The 15,778-nt window shown below is 44.0% G+C and overlaps 1 protein-coding gene across 11 annotated transcripts in view; it reads right to left on the bottom strand.

Annotated features, from left to right (window-relative positions):
* The window catches only part of STN1 (STN1 subunit of CST complex), a 65,938-nt gene that overhangs the window by 26,524 nt on the left and 23,636 nt on the right, over nt 1-15,778 (bottom strand). For 7 of the 11 annotated variants that reach the window (XM_061403352.1, XM_061403357.1, XM_061403351.1 and 4 more), the window contains 2 exons: nt 12,794-12,916; nt 10,229-10,301 (listed from right to left, as the gene is read on the bottom strand). In XM_061403352.1, coding sequence (XP_061259336.1) covers nt 10,229-10,301; nt 12,794-12,916 — 196 coding nt within the window. Of the gene's footprint in view, nt 1-1,508; nt 2,476-10,228; nt 10,302-12,793; nt 12,917-15,778 lie in introns of those variants that run through there. The other 4 variants (XM_061403355.1, XM_061403356.1, XM_061403359.1 and 1 more) reach the window with 1 other exon arrangement.

Here is a 15,778-nt window from a genome sequence, read left to right on the forward strand (position 1 = left end):
GAGTCAATGGGCTTGGCCTGAGCAACTGGGAAAATGGAGCTGCCTCCTCCTGAACCAGGGAAAACTTCTGAAGGAGCACGTTTGGGGTCAGTGGTGGGTGGGGGCCTGGCTTTGGGTATCTTACGTTTGTGATGTCTGTTGGACACCTAAATGATGCTGTCAGCAGGAGGCTGATTGGAGGATCAGGAGTTCCAAGAGGTGTGAACTGGATGTAAACTGGGGTTTGTCAACATACAGATGGTCTGAGCCTTGGGACTGGTTGAGATTCCCATGGGAGCAAGCTAAACAGAAAAGAGGTTTGGGACTGAATCCTAGGAGTGGAGTGGTCAACTGTATGTATGCATATACTTGCCACATTTATATGGATGGATATGCAAAACACTCTCTTTTTAGAAACATACAGACACACACAGCGGGTTGCAGGTCAGTGGTATTATATAAATAGATTTCCAACTCAATTTTCTTCCCACTCAATCTCCCGGGGATACTGCTCCATGGCAACAGTATTTGTCTACTCCATTGACTTAATGGCTGCATAATAGTTCATTGTGTACATGTACCCTAACTAAGTTTTCCCTATAGAGGAATATTTACCCCAGTTTTACACAGCAGTGGGCACCCTGGACACTCTCTCCATCCTCTGTGATCACCTCCTTGGGGTTATAGCCCTCCTAGAAGCGGGGTGGTTGTGTGCAAGGATGTGTCCTTTTTTTTTTGTTTTTGGATGTGTCCTTTTTATGTTCCGACTCAAGACCCCTTCCTGGCAGCTCCGATAATCTGAGATGTGTTCAGCATGGAACAGCTGCTGACCTCAAGGAGGAACCATTGGGGTGTCATTACAGGTAAACCCTGTTCTATAGGAACCCTTCTAAATACAGGGCACCTATCTGGGTAATAACTGCTAGAAGCCGGGCAGAGGTTTGGGTCAAGTCAGGAAAGTCCAAGACAGGAAGTCGTCTGTCGGGACTCATTCCAGGACTCACACATGGAGCCACAGGCGACTTCTGAGTATAAAACCACTGTTTCCACACAGAGCAGAACAGACCAGGCCTGCAGGCTCTCCAGTAGAGCTGCTAAAAGCTTATTACATCAAATTCTAAGGATGCAGCCAAAGGCAGATGTGCTTTTGTGAAACGACTGTAATTAACTCCAAATCTTTCCCTGCACTTGCTTTTCGCTGGCTGGATTTGTCATCGAGCTGTTAGAACAAGCCTATGCTGTATGCCAGATTTCTTCCCTTTACCTGTCTTTCCCAGCAAAAGCATGACCCCATCACCTGTCTGGGCACATCCCGAGTGTTTAGAAGGTGTCAGGGCGTCCTGCACGTTCAATGGTAACCTTGAAAATAACATCTATCACTGCCAGGTAATTGGCCGGCAGCCTCGGAGAACTTCAGGGTATTAAGAGACGATGTGTTGAATTTAGTCAGTGTCCTCAAGCACAGGGACATGTACTGAAACGCCTTGTGATTCAGAAGGGAGAAAAGGAAAATGGCAAACACAGAGCCATGCCTTAGATCCTGTTTTATTCCCATCATTATAAACAATTCAACCCAAGACGGGACCCACTGCTGGGGTTTGATCCACAGAAATTATAGGTCAGCAACACTCATCCAGGGAGACCTAGTCCCCTACACCAGGGTCTTAACCACCAAGAGATGCCAAGAAAGTACCTGATAGTCTGAAGTTTTCAAAAGCGTCTGAGCTGGTGATCTGTACGCTCTTCTGTTCCCGCATCCAGGGGCCTTTACCATGGAAGGTCCCTTCCCACGGCAGAACCTCCATCCAGGCCAGCCACCAGCAGTTTCTTCCTCTTCTGCTCCGTGAGTGATGCTTGGTCCAGCCCAGAGTCCAATGAGGAGGGTTTTCTTGCATGTTGTAGCTGAGATAAGTCATTTTATCCAGGATACAGCAGGTAGAAGTGAAGAGCTGATTCATTAGAAAAGACCCTGATGCAGGGAAAGATTGAAGGCAGGAGGACAAGGGCACAACAGAGGATGACATGACTGGATGGCATTACTGACTCGATGGACAGGAGTTTGAGCAAGCTCTGGGAGTTGGATGGACAGGGAAGCCTGGCGTGCTACAGTCCCGAGAGTTGGACACAACTGAGTGACTGAACTGACGGCAGGTAGAAGGCAGCCTCCAGAATTTATGCCAAATTCCCATTCCTCAAATCACCAGATTTCATAGTTTGTTATGAGATAATTTCCCCCAGACCTATAAGCCTGGGCACGATGTTAAAACCAGAGCTTGGGAGTGAACACCAGCTGGTTTCCCTCCTCCCCGCTCTGCCTGTGCTGCCTGCTGGCCTCTGCTCAGAATGCCGTGTAGTATTTCTCCGTGGTGCTGACGATGTCACTCTGGTCCTCCAGCAGCTGCAGCACCTGCTGCAGCACAGGTTCACTCAGGCCTGGGCTGAGGCTCAGGCGGGCACAGGCCAGGATGTGCAGGAAGTGGCAGCCCTTCTCCACGTCTGTGGGAAAAAGGGAGTTGGCGAAGCTTGAACACACCCGTCAGACCCTCCTCTCTCCCCCACGTCCTCTCCTCTACATGGAAGTCCTTCTCTGTATTTCCTGAATCAGAACCTGCAGCTTCGTAAGACCTCCCCACCCGCCCGGTGATTCTTGTGCACATTAAAGAAGGAGATGCACCGGCCTACCTTACTGATGACAACAAACGAAATCACCTGTTCTCAGGTGTGTGCTAGGGACCACTGCTCAGGGACACAGGCCTTCAGCCTTCCAGGATTCCCAATCAGTAACTGTACACTCATAACCCCGTTGGGGTTTTAGCACTTGATCATCTTTTTCTCTCAGGAAGTCACATGTACAGGTGCACATGTTCAGTGCTAACCCCCTAGCTTCCCAGGTGGGAGCCTCCTGAGGTGGACAGCAGAGCCAGCCTGCAGCAGTCTCCTTATTCCTTCCATAAATCCTGGACCATGGGACTGCAATGGTGACCTCTGGCCTCTTCTGACTCCTCTCTGCCTAGGCTTCCAAACAGTCTGTCTGTGGTGGCTGTGTTCGAGGAACTTCTCACCCTCTACCAGAACAAATGGGACCATTTATGACAGTTCAGGGTGACTGACCGCCTTTCTAGCAGAAATCAATCATTTTGCAATAGTGGTATTCATACTGAAGTTATGACCACTAGAGGATCATGAAATCAATTTAGTGGGTTGTGAATAGCATTCTTTTCTTACCAAACAGACTGAGGCAGACCAGAATATGAGATTACAGAATGTATTGCATTTTAGGTAGGATAAATATTAAGGTAGACTAAATATTAATTTATATTCAATTATATATGTATATATATATAGTTGAATTAAAATGTATAATAAAATGATATAATTTACTGGGTCATGACACAAAACTTATTTGTAACATTGAGTCAAAGTCAAACCTCATTCCTGGAAACCAACCCTCCCCAGTTTTCAGCAGTCAGGTCTCTCACTGACATATGCCTAGCACTTGGCCCGCTAGTCCTCTGCACAGTCACTGAACATTGTTTTCAGATGACAGAATGCGTTAGGCTCCAGGAAAGTCCTGGAGAGGTTGTGGTGATGGGCAAAACATGGCTGTGGCTTTGGGCAAGTCACTGCATCTTCAAGCCTGGTTTTCTGATCAATAGGGAGTGGGACCGGAGGTGGGCGCACCTCTGAGGTCCTTCCCAGCTCTAAGGGTCAGGGCTGATCACAGGTAGTGGGCTAACAAAGACTTGTTAATTCTGACCTCTAGTGGCTACTCAACTCATTATTCCTACCAACCGGGGTTTACTGTTGGGAAACTCCACTGGTCTCCACATTTCCAGGCTGTTTCTTCAACATTTGTTTGATCAAAATTTCCTGAACACCTACTATTAATACATGTGCGGCACTAAGCAAGCGGGAACAGGTACAGAGGGCAGATGGAAAGCAGACTCTGGAGTCCAAAGGACCCAAATTCAAGTGCTGGCTCTATGACTGGGGCAAAGTGGTCCATGTTTCTCATCCCGCATCCTCATGTATAAAATGGGAAGAAAAGCACCTGCTTCACCTCTGGTTGTGTTGATGAAAGGAGACTGACGGTGCGTGCTTCATCTTTGGAGAATTTATTTATCGTTATATTCATAACCTAAGAAGATGCACAAAACCTAGTCCGTGCTCTAAAGAAGCTTCAACTTTTCCCAAGAGGAAGAGCTGATAATGCTGGGTAGAGAAGGACACCAAGCAAAAACGGGGTTGCTCACGGCAGAGAGGGAACACTGGGAATCCCAGCACTGCTCAGCTTGTAATCTTAGTTTTTATAAGACCTGGGTGCTCAGGCTCAGGGCAAGGTGATGTATACGCATGTATGTTCAGCAGTGCTGACTACCCCAGAGGTCTCAAAGGACTTCTTCACAAAGGCCATTCTGCCATCTGAGGGTTGTGTAGCAAGGCTGTTCATAGAGGGGTCTTCCTGTCAAGGCGGAAAAGGACTGGCATGAGTTCTTTAAATGTTTACAATTCACCGGTGAAACCATTAGGTCCAAACTTTTCTTTGTTGGGAGATTATTTATTACTGATTCAATCTCCTTACTGTAGATCTGTTCAGATTTTCCATGTCTTCATAATTTAGTCTTGGTAGGCTCTGTGTTTCTAGGAATTTGTCCATTTCATCTGGTTATACAATTTGTTGGCATACAAGTGTTTACAGTACTTTTTTATAATCCTTTTTATTTCTGTAGAAACAGTATTGATGTCCTCATTTTCATTTCTGATTTTAGTAATCTGAGTTTTATCTCTTTTTTTTAGTCTACCCAGCTAAATGTTTAGAAATTTTGATGATCTTTTCAAAGAAGCAATTTTTGGTTTCCTTGATTTTCTCTATTGTTTTTCTATTCTCTATTTCATTTATCTGTGCTCTAATTTTTATTATTTCCTTCCTTCTATTAGCTTTGAGCTACTTTGTTCTTCTTTTTTGGTTCCTTAAATTGTAAACCTATGTAAGTGTTCTTAGCTATAAAGTTCCCCTTTATACCCAGCTTTTGCTGTGTCCTGTAAGTTTTGGTATGCTGTGTTTTCGTTTTCATTCATCTCTAAGTATTTTCTAATTCCCCATGTGATTTCTTCTTTGGTCAATTGGTTAAGAGTGTGTTATTTAATTCTCACAAATCTGTAAAATTTTCAGCTTTTCTTCTGTTACTGTCTTCTAACTTCAAAAGATACTGGTCAGAGAGAAGATACTTTGTATGAGAGCTATCTTTTAAAATCTGTTGAGAATTGCTGATGGTCTAACATGTTCTGTCCTGGAGAAGGGCCCCGTATGCTGCTGTCAGGTGGTCTTCTGTGTGCACAGGTCAGATCTGGCTGACTTGTGGTCTTATTTAAGTCCTCTGCTTCCTTATCTTCTGTTCAGTTTTTCTATCCACTATTGAGAGTGGAGTACTGAAATCTCCAACTATTATCGTAGAACTATTTATTTCTCCTTTCAATTCTGTCAGTTTTTGCTTCATGTAATATTCCGATGGTCTGTCACTAAACACATAACATTTAAAATTGCTATGTCTTCTTATCGAGCCTTTTATTAACATATAATATCCTTCCTTGTTTCTTGTAACAGTTTGATTTAAAGGCTATTTTGTCTGATATTAGTATAACTGCCCCTGCTCTCTTCTTCTGAGACTCCCATAACACATACGTTGGTCCATTTGATGATGTCCCACGGGTCCCTTAGGTTCTGTTCATTTTTCTTCAGGGCCCTATTGATTCTTCTTCCTGTTCAAATCTGCCTTCGAATCACTAGTAAATGTTGCATTTCAGTTCCTGTCCTTGTCAGAATTTCTTTTTAGTTTTTCTCTTAATCAATATTTTCCATTTTATTCACCCATCATTTTCATGAGCATCTTTAAGACAGTTGTTTTAAAGCCTCTGTGTAATAGATAAGCCATCAGGTCTTTTCCAGGGATAGTTTCTGTTGCTATTTTCCCCGTTCCTTTGAATGGGTCATAGTTTCCTGTCTCTTTGTATATCTTTCACTTTTAGTTGAAAACTGGACACTTGAATCTAATAATGTGGTAATTCTGGAGATTAGATTCCTCCCCTTTCCTGGTGGTAGCTGTTTTTTTGTTATTGTTTCTAATTTATTTCAGTTGTTGAAGGCCGTCTCTGAGCCAAGAATAGCCTGAGATGGAAACCTAAGGTCTTCTCAGGTCTATTTCTGAGTCTGTGCCTTTTCCTGGGTATGTGAGGTCACTTTCTAATTTTCCCCATATATGCAGTTGATTTTGAATGTCTTAAGTCTTTCTCTTCTGGCTCCAAAAGGGGCAAAAAAAAAAAAGAAATGAAGGGTTTTTAAAAAGAAGGGTGCCAGTCTTTTAAAAATCCCTTGGAAGTCACCTCAGCTGTTGGGTGAGGCAGGCACAGCAATGGGAGGAGGTGCAACAACGGCCACCCACCTCTCTGTCCACAACTCTGTGATCAGAAGCAGTACTGAGTGACCAGAGCACAGACCCCTGACACAGAGAGGACTGGGCCCTTTCTGCCCACCCTAGATCCAGAAACACATGCACAGCTGCCTGCTGTGTAGTTGGAGGGATGGGATGGGCAGCTGCTACCAAGATTTGAATCTTGACTGGAAGCAAGCCGAATTACTGTCCAAACCTTCCTCTGGAAGTTGCCAGCCTTTACAGATACTCTAGAGTTCCAAAATAGCTATAGCAGACAGATGGGACTGCTGTCTAAGCGGAGGGAAGGGTTTTTGGTGTTTCTCACTCTTCCAGCTTCCTGAGAGTTTTATAAAACACCAGTTTATTTCATCCTTATAACAATCCACAATGTAGGTACCATTATTATCTATTTTGCGTATAAAGAAACTGAGCCACAGACTTACCCAAGGCCACATAGCTTCAAAGTGGCAGAACCAGGATTCAAACCCAGGTAACGTGGCTCCAACAGCTCGCTCTTTACAACTATGCCACACGGCCCATCTTTAGACAAGCCTAGTACCAGTGCTTTAGGGACTTAAAACTGGCCCGTATTTATGATCCTGTCATTATTGTAGGTTTACCCTTTGCTAAAATACTCATCAGTTCAGCTCAGTCACTCAGTCATGTCTGACTCTTTGTAACCTCGTAAGTGACTATAAAGATTTTAAGTTCTCCTACCAATCATTGATGCTTTAGAACTGTGGTGTTGGAGAAGACTCTTGAGAGTCCCTTGGACTGCAAGGAGATCCAACCAGTCCATCCTAAAGGAGATCAGTCCTGGATGTTCATTGGAAGGACTGATGCTGAAGCTGAAACTCCAATACTTTGGCCACCTCATGTGAAGAAATGACTCATTGGAAAAGACCCTGATGCTGGGAGGGATTGGGGGCAGGAGAAGGGGACAACAGAGGATGAGATGGCTGGATGGCATCACCAACTCAATGGACATGAGTTTCGGTAAACTCTGGGAGTTGGTGATGGACAGGGAGGCCTGGTGTGCTGTGATTCATGGGGTTGCAAAGAGTCGGACATGACTGAGCAACTGAACCAATCATCCTGTCAAGGAAAATTCAATTCTATGTTTTGTTTGAAAGGTTAGGAATGAACTAAAGGTTCAGTTGTTGTAGTTCAGTTGCTCAGTTATGTCCAACTCTTTGCGACCCCATGGACTGCAGCATGCCAGGCTTCCCTGTCCTTCACCATCTCCTGGAGCTTACTCTAACTCATGCCCATTGAATCAGTGATGCCATCCAACTATCTCATCCTCTGTCATCCCCTTCTCCTCCTGCCTTCAATATTTCCTAGTATCAAGGCCTTTTCTAATGAGTTGGCTCTTCACTTCAGGTGGCCAAAATATTGGAGCTTCAGTTTTAGCATCAGTCCTTCTAATGAATATTCAGGGCTGATTTCCTTTAGGATTGACTGGTTTGAACTCCTTGCAGTCCAAGGGACTCTCAAGAGTCTTCTCCAACACCACAGTTCAAAAGCATCAATTCCTTGGCATTCAGCCTTCTTTATGATCCAATTGTCACAGCCATGATTAAATAAATGGTCAAAAATCTGTCTATCAATACATATAGTGAAATATAAAGACAGCTATTAAAAAGACAGGTACTTAATACACATACTGTTGCTGAATAACCTCTAGATTTAAAATATAATGTACAGAACATTGAATATTATATGCTAAGCTTTATTTAGGCATTTTAGGAAGGATAAACTATACAAATGTGTTTTATAAATGCATATGACATCTCTAGGATACACCAGAAACCAATGACATCTACTACCTTGGAAAGGGAAACACAGAGCCTGTGGCTTGGTGCTGGGAGGAAGTCTGACTTTTCTCTGTGTGTTTTTGTACTTTTTTACCCTATGCATACAACATTCCGAATAACTTTTTAATGTCATAGGTATTTCTTATGAAAAGGGGTGGCTGCAACAGACTCTAAGTCCCTACATGATATTTTTGTTGGCATCCTGTTATTCATGTTCCAGAATTCGTCTCCTGGGAATTCACTAGTTTCAGGGAACTGGCTTATCATTTTTAGAGGCTCCCTTTTATAGACTGACTAGCAGAGCCTTGACAGACACACTCACCAAAGCAGGACCTGGCCTGTGGATTAGAAGTGGATATAAAACCTGCCACTTTATAGACCCTCAGGTCACCCAGGCTATTTGATTCTCTTAAGAAAGGTAGTGTGAATTACCTTCATTTGCTTCACCAGGCCCTAGGATTACTAATTCTTTATCCATCCTGTTCCTAATACACATCCAAATAGGAATCTGGCCAGATGGCTTGGGACTAGCATGAGTGGAGGAATGTCACCTGGGAAGCAGCCTCCCCTCTCATCCCTTCTTGGTGGAAGAAACGCGCATTTCATTGCTCTAAAAAGCTCTTCAGTTGTGGACAGGCAGTTTCCCCTCAATGCAACTAAAGGATACTTTTCCTTCTTGTTCTGAATGAAGTGAACAATAGTTAAGAAACCTTGCATCAAATAATAGATTGCTTTCAGTTTATTTTAAGAGCTGTTATCACACCACTCTGGGAGGTGACCTCATGGGTCCTCAAAGGCTAAACAGGGCTGCATACCATCACCACCAGGGCTAGAGACCTGGTCCTGCTCCACCCACTGACTCAGCCTGGAAAAGATCCAGGTCTCAGGCATATGTGGGCTTTAAGGACAGGAGGTGGACCTCTCTGGAAAGAAAGCAAGCAGGGGGAAGAGGCCTTCCTGTGCTCCTTAACCAGCCTTTCTACTCTTCTTCTGGCGTCATTTGTTGACATATGCTGACATTTGTTCTTAGCATATGTTTACAAAAGGTAGACTGTGAAAAGTCACCTTTAAGAGTGGTCAGTTTACACAGGATTTAAAGATAAGACAAATGCTTTATTTCTAACTTGTGTGAAAATGGCAATGTCTGTTGTCAGACTATCTACAATTTGAGTTTCCAACCACTAGGGGTTGACCTAACTCCACTAAAATCAACTCTTTTTCTAAACCATTTCTCTTGCAAATTATCAGGCTTCTAGGTGACTGAATTATACTCTTCATAAACTGTAATGTCTAGAACCACTCCCAACACTGAAGGGCTTAATGGTAGAAGAGAGGAAAATGTCAGGTTTGGGTTTAGAGACAAGAAGTCAGAGTGGAACAAGGAATAACACAAATTTGGTGGTGTTAGTGGTAAAGAACCCACCTGCCAATGCAGGAGACATAAGAGCTGTGGGTTCAATCCCTGGGCCGGGAAGATCCCCTGGAGGAGTGCATGGCAACCCACTCCAGTATTCTTGCCTGGAGAAGCCCATGAACAGAGGAGTTTGGCAGGCTACAGTCCATAGGGTCGCAAAGAGTTGGACACGACTGAACCAACTTAGCATGCACACAAGAGACTATGAAACCAGAAAGACGTCAAAAACTCCTAGCCTGACAACTTACCTCGCTGTATCAGAGTCACCTGAGGAGTTTACTGTCTAGCCCCCAGCCCAGCCCCGAGTGAATCAGAGTCCCTGGGGCTGGGACCTGAGCGTGGTATGTTCATAAAAGCTCCAAGGTTGACTCTTAGATGTGGCCCAGGTCAGAACAGCCGTGCGAGGCTAACATTCACTTGAGCCAGGAGAAACCTGAGCCTCCGAGAAGGCAGGTGTATGAACCAGTCACACCTCTAAGCTGTTACTGGGAAAAGCCCTAGGTTTCCTCACCCTCTGACCAGTGCCCTCCAGGAGGGAACATTTCCCCTTCCAAGACACTGGAATACACGGATATTACACCACTTACGATTTGGTTTCTGGCATTCTTCTTGAATGATCCGGTGGATCTTTCTGTGCAATTCTTTGTCTTCTCTCGTTACCTAAACAGGAAAAGAGAGTTTGGAGAGAAAGGTTAAGTGACAGAGAGGCTGTGTCACCTACCCTGCCAAATTAGTATTTAGGGTAGTTCCTAAAGAGTTCATAACAATCATCATCCATTCGCCATCAATGAGTGTGGTTTTCGAAATCAGACCTGTTGTCACGTCAGTTCTATCCCCAAGCAGCTTACTGCTGTGTGTGTGACCCACAGACATATTCCCATGGGAGGTGGTTCACTGGGGCCAGGATGGAAAGAAAATCTGGAATCCCTTGGTTTTGAGGAGCAACTTTCTTCTTAAATATTTATAACACATTCATAAAATTTCTCTTATTTGTTATATTTTTGAGGGAGGCACAGTGATCAAATCCCAGGACTCTTTCCTCCTGTGTTTCTTCTTGGGTTTCATGTTCCTTCACCCAACCATAGGGAAAAACAACAGAAATAAAACTGTGAGGAAAAGCTAGGAAGAGAGTAAGTCTAGCCTATAAACAGAAACACTGTATGTTCTCAGAGGCAAATATAACCTGGGTTCCTTTCTCAGCTAGCTCAGGTAACAGGGAAACAGCCACCAAATGGGCTTCACCATCACATTCAGTAGTAAATCTAATGACACACAAAAAAAGAGAAAGGAATAAAGAAAGGAAAAGAGGAAGAAAAAGAGAGGAAAAAAAAGAATGGAAGAAAAAAAAAGAAAGAAGTGGACAAACACATAACGTCAGGAATGCACCCTGGGCCGATGGGACGTGGAATGACCAGATTTAAGATGATGATACTGACAAGGACCCATCTGTGGACTCATGGGCTTGCTGGGAAGATTAAGGCAATGTGGGAGAGCTGCTGAAAGCTGGAAAGCACTAGACAGACAGAGGATAATGATGCCCCTGAGGCAATACCCTCAGGAAAACAGAAACCTAGGGCCAGGGTTGAGATGGGGGCAGGGAGTGAAATCAGCGAAGTGGGGTGGTTCTGCTGAGGAAAATATAGCTATTATAGCTGGATCACCTCACTCCAGCTCAGACTGATTCACAGGAGGAAGTGCCCCAGCCCTGCCACACCTCAGTGCTGGATGGCTGCCCACATCTGCTGTTCCTCAGGAAGAGCTGCTTCCTACCAACCCAGGAGGCCACGCAGAGCCTCATGGGAGAATGCGACAGTGGGGGTGGGGGTGGGGGCTGTTAGGGTGAGCTGCCCCACAAGAGGCAATCAACTTCCCTGCCCCCCCCAACCGCCCGCCCACCCTTATGCAGAACGGAATACCCTTTTCAAAAGTTACTGAAATAGTATTTAAAACATACCTTAATTTTTAAAAACTTTCTGAAACAGGGGAATCACTAGAGTAAATCAACATCAAGAAAATGTCCTGTTAAGGAAGGCTTCCCCTCAGGAATCACACTGTAGAGAGTAAGGCTCCTGGGTGTCCTCAGGGTTTTGCTCTGTCTTCAGGAGAATCATGTGCTGCTCAAGCCACATCTATGCTACTGACGTGGACATGGATATCACTGTCAGCTCTGTTCCTCCAGTATTAAAGTCAGGCAGTGGGAGGTGAATTTTAACTCTAAGTCTGAAGGAAATGGCAACCCACTCCAGTATTCTTGCCTAGAAAATCCCATCGACAGAGGAGCCTGACAGGCTACAGTCCATGGAGTTGCAAAGAGTCGGACATGACTGGGCGACTTTCATTCACTGAGACAGGCAAGTGCTTGTATCCCCGGTGGGAATGGTAACTGTTACCATCTTTGGCAGAGCCAAGCAGATTGTATTGACCCAAACCATAAAGGTACATGCCCTTTGCTCCAACCATTCCTCTTTTAAGAGTCAATCTCACAGAAATACTTACATAAGTCCACAAAAAGACAGACACAGCAGCAGTGTACTCGAGAACAGAAGATGGAAACAATATAAAAGTCCATCAGAGAGAAGTGGTTAAATAATTGATGGCAAGTACCCATAAGATAGACTACCATACAGATGTCAAAAAGAATGAGGTGGACATCCAAGGACTCATATGGAAAGAGGCCTGTGCTGTGCTGTTCTGGTATCCAAAAACTTACAGAGTGTTATTTAGAGCCGTGGTTCTCCACTGTCCCAAGGGATACTTGCAATGTCTGGAGACACTAAGGTTGCCACAACAGGGCCTGCTGCTACTGCTCTCAAGTGGGTGAAGACCAAGGACACTGCCAAACACCCTACAATACAAAGGACAGCCCCCCACAACAAGGAGTCAACTGGCCCAAGCAACTGAAGTTGAGAAATCCTGATTTAGAGGATGATCACATTTTTTTTTTTTTTTAATAACAGGAGCATATATTTAGAAGTGTGCAGAAGAATGTACTGCCAAAAATGATACCAGAGGAAAGACAAAGGCCGGCTTCCATTCCTTATGTACCTCCTTAATGACTGACTTTTAAAAACAGCAAATAAGTATTCCTAAGTAATACATATATTTGCAAATGGAAGCTAAGGGAAAAAAAAGTTAAGTTGCAGGTCTCTTACATAGAATAGGTTATCAAAACCACCATCTTTCTGGAAAACGAGTCCTTTTTCCTGCAGCAGCTTTACAGCATTCCTAAATATACTGTGAATTGCTCTGGAAGTGGTGTCATTCTTAAAACCCATCTGTAGGAAGGAAAAAAAAGAAGTCAGTCCCATCTTATAGCACTTGAGGGCAACTCCCTAGACCAACTGGTTATAAATTCACCCAACAGGCTTTTTATGGTAGAGTCAGAAAGATTCAGGTATGCACGGGCCTAGCAGGATAGTATTTAAGGAGGGCTGGGAAGTCTGCTCTGGCAGAATCACACTTGATAACTGTTCTGCTGCTGCTGCTGCTAAGTCACTTCAGTCGTGTCCGACTCTGTGCGACCCCATGGACGGCAGCCCACCAGGCTCCCCGTCCCTGGGATTCTCCAGGCAAGAACACTGGAGTGGGTTGCCATTTCCTCCTCCAATGCATGAAAGTGAAAAGTGAAAGTGAAGTCGCTCAGTCGTGTCTGACTCTTTGCCACCCCATGGACTGTAGCCTACCAGGCTCCTCCGTCCATGGGATTTTCCAAGCAAGAGTACTGGAGTAGGGTGCCATTGCCTTCTCCGGATAACTGTTCTACCCCTTAGTTTTTTGTTTAATTAATTTAACTCAATGATAGGTAATAGAAAAATCAAGATGAAAGTCTTTAATTTTTTTATACAGAACAAAAGATTCTATACATATTGGCTCACTTCTTTGATAAAAATTGTTTTATCAATTTTAATATGGTCAATATTAAATTTTGTAATAATTTATTTACAATATTAAAATTTGTAAATAATCAAATTTACATATGGCCACAATTTTAATCAAAAAAGTGATCCAATATGTATAGAATCTTTGGTTCTGTATAAAAAAAATTAAAGATTTTTCATATATGTATATATATTATATACATATGAATATATACATATATACATATAAGGGAAATCAACCCTGAATATTCATTGGAAGGACTGATGCTGAAGCTGAAGCTCCAATACTTTGGTCACCTGATGCAAAGAGCCGACTCATTGGAAAAGACCCTGATGCTGGCAAAGATAGAGGGCAAGAGTAGAAGAGGACGATAGAGGGTGTGATGGCTGGATGGCATCACGGACTCCATAGACTGGAGTCTGAACAAACTCCAGGAGACGGTTAAGGACAGGGAAGCCTGGTGTGCTGCAGTTCATGGGGTCGCAAAGAGATGGACACAACTTAGTCACTGAACAACAATAATACAACTTCTTCCTAAGGACATCAAAGAATTTTATACACATTGAAATAGGTTAGAGATTCCAACACAGAGAGAGTATTAAATAGACTCCTTATTTTAAATAGAGGATAGTGAAGGCAAACAGCTGTGCAGAGACCTATCAAAGGGGAGGGTCCATGGGCTGAAGGCAGACAGGGCCCCAGGGGAAGCAAGAGAGGCACGAGGCTGCTATCAGGTTGCTCTTTCTTCAACTTTGGTATCCCTTCCCTTCTCTAAGCGTGCCTACAGAGGTTGCCAGGTCATCCTACTTCTTATTTCAAGGAAGCCACGTTTTCCACCATGTCCCACCACGGTTAATCAGATTGTGGGCTTCTTGAATTGGGGACTCTGTGCTCCATCTCGGCCACCTGCTCCCTGACACACAGTGGGTGACCAAGAAAATGTATGTGCCATCAGTGGAAAGAAATACCCTGTAGAGATAGGAAGTAGCTTTCTAACTATTCCACTAGGGATTTTCAGTTCCTTCCTAAAACAAAGGAAGTGGTGAGTAATAACTGTCCTTCAAGGTACATACCCATTTTTTTTTTTTTTAAAGATGTGACCATTTTTTTTTTAAGTCTTTATTGAATTCGTTACAATGTTACATTTTTGGTTTTTTGGCCATGAGGCACATGGGATCCTAGCTCCTCGACCAGGGATCAAACCTACACCCTCTCCACTGGAAGGCAAAGTCTTAACCACTGGACCACCAGCGAAGTCCCCAGGTCCATTTTTAATGTGAGAGAAATCCGTAAAGATATTAAAAAGATCAGAGAGCCTAAAAAAGGAAAAACATGGCAAAGCGAAGGCGAAGTCCTGCCTCTTTAATGGGAGGACCTTATGGAGGCTGTCTGGACAGCACCCACAGATGCTGAAACAGAAAGTGTACCTCAGATTTTCTATGATGTTCCCTCAAAGTGACAGGTAGAGAAAATGCACCCCCACGTGGCCTCCGGTATTGACAATTCCATCTTGAAAGAAACCTTTGCTTCCTAGGAGAGGCCTCCCAGACAACATAGTTTGAATTCAATAGATCCTGGCAATGTTTTACCAACGTGCTCTCCTGGGCTGAAGAGAAGAGTCTAACTTCCTTGATTACATTCAGACTCGAGGTTTTTTTCCTCAACAGAACAGGCCTGGGGAACCTGGGCATTAGAACCTGGGTCTGAGAGTTGACAAGCATTCCAGATAATGACAGCATCCATTCTCTGAAGGGAGAATAAGGTTGAGAAATACTTGATGACTCCCACAGGCAGAAAAGCTATCTGGGTGTGTTTAGAATAAACACCTCATCCAGTCATCCTCGGCCACATGTCTTTTTACTCGGGGCGGGGAGGGCTGGGGGAGAGCTATTTCTAATTTCATACATGAGTGCTCACACTTAGGAAAAGCAATGATCAACCCAACACAGCCTCCCCCACCACAACTCTTCATCTTCAACAACTTCATCTTCATAATTCTAAGGTGATTCATCTTTAATAGAAAGATCCTAAGGGTTGAGTTTATTCCATCTCTTACCAATATAGAAGTAAATTGGAAATTGACTAGAAACGCTTTTACGTGGTTATTCCTGTCATTGAAAATGACTGTTGATTATCCCCAGACCATACAGGAAGCCCGGTTCCTCCTCCCCGAGTTCAGTGAGACGGAGCAGCAGGAAGGGAGGGTGCGAGGCATGGGAGAGTAACAGCAGTTTCGGCTGTGAACCAGGGGGGCCCAG

This window comes from Bos javanicus, chromosome 26 (assembly GCF_032452875.1).
Source record: "Bos javanicus breed banteng chromosome 26, ARS-OSU_banteng_1.0, whole genome shotgun sequence".
Lineage (NCBI taxonomy): Eukaryota > Metazoa > Chordata > Mammalia > Artiodactyla > Bovidae > Bos > Bos javanicus.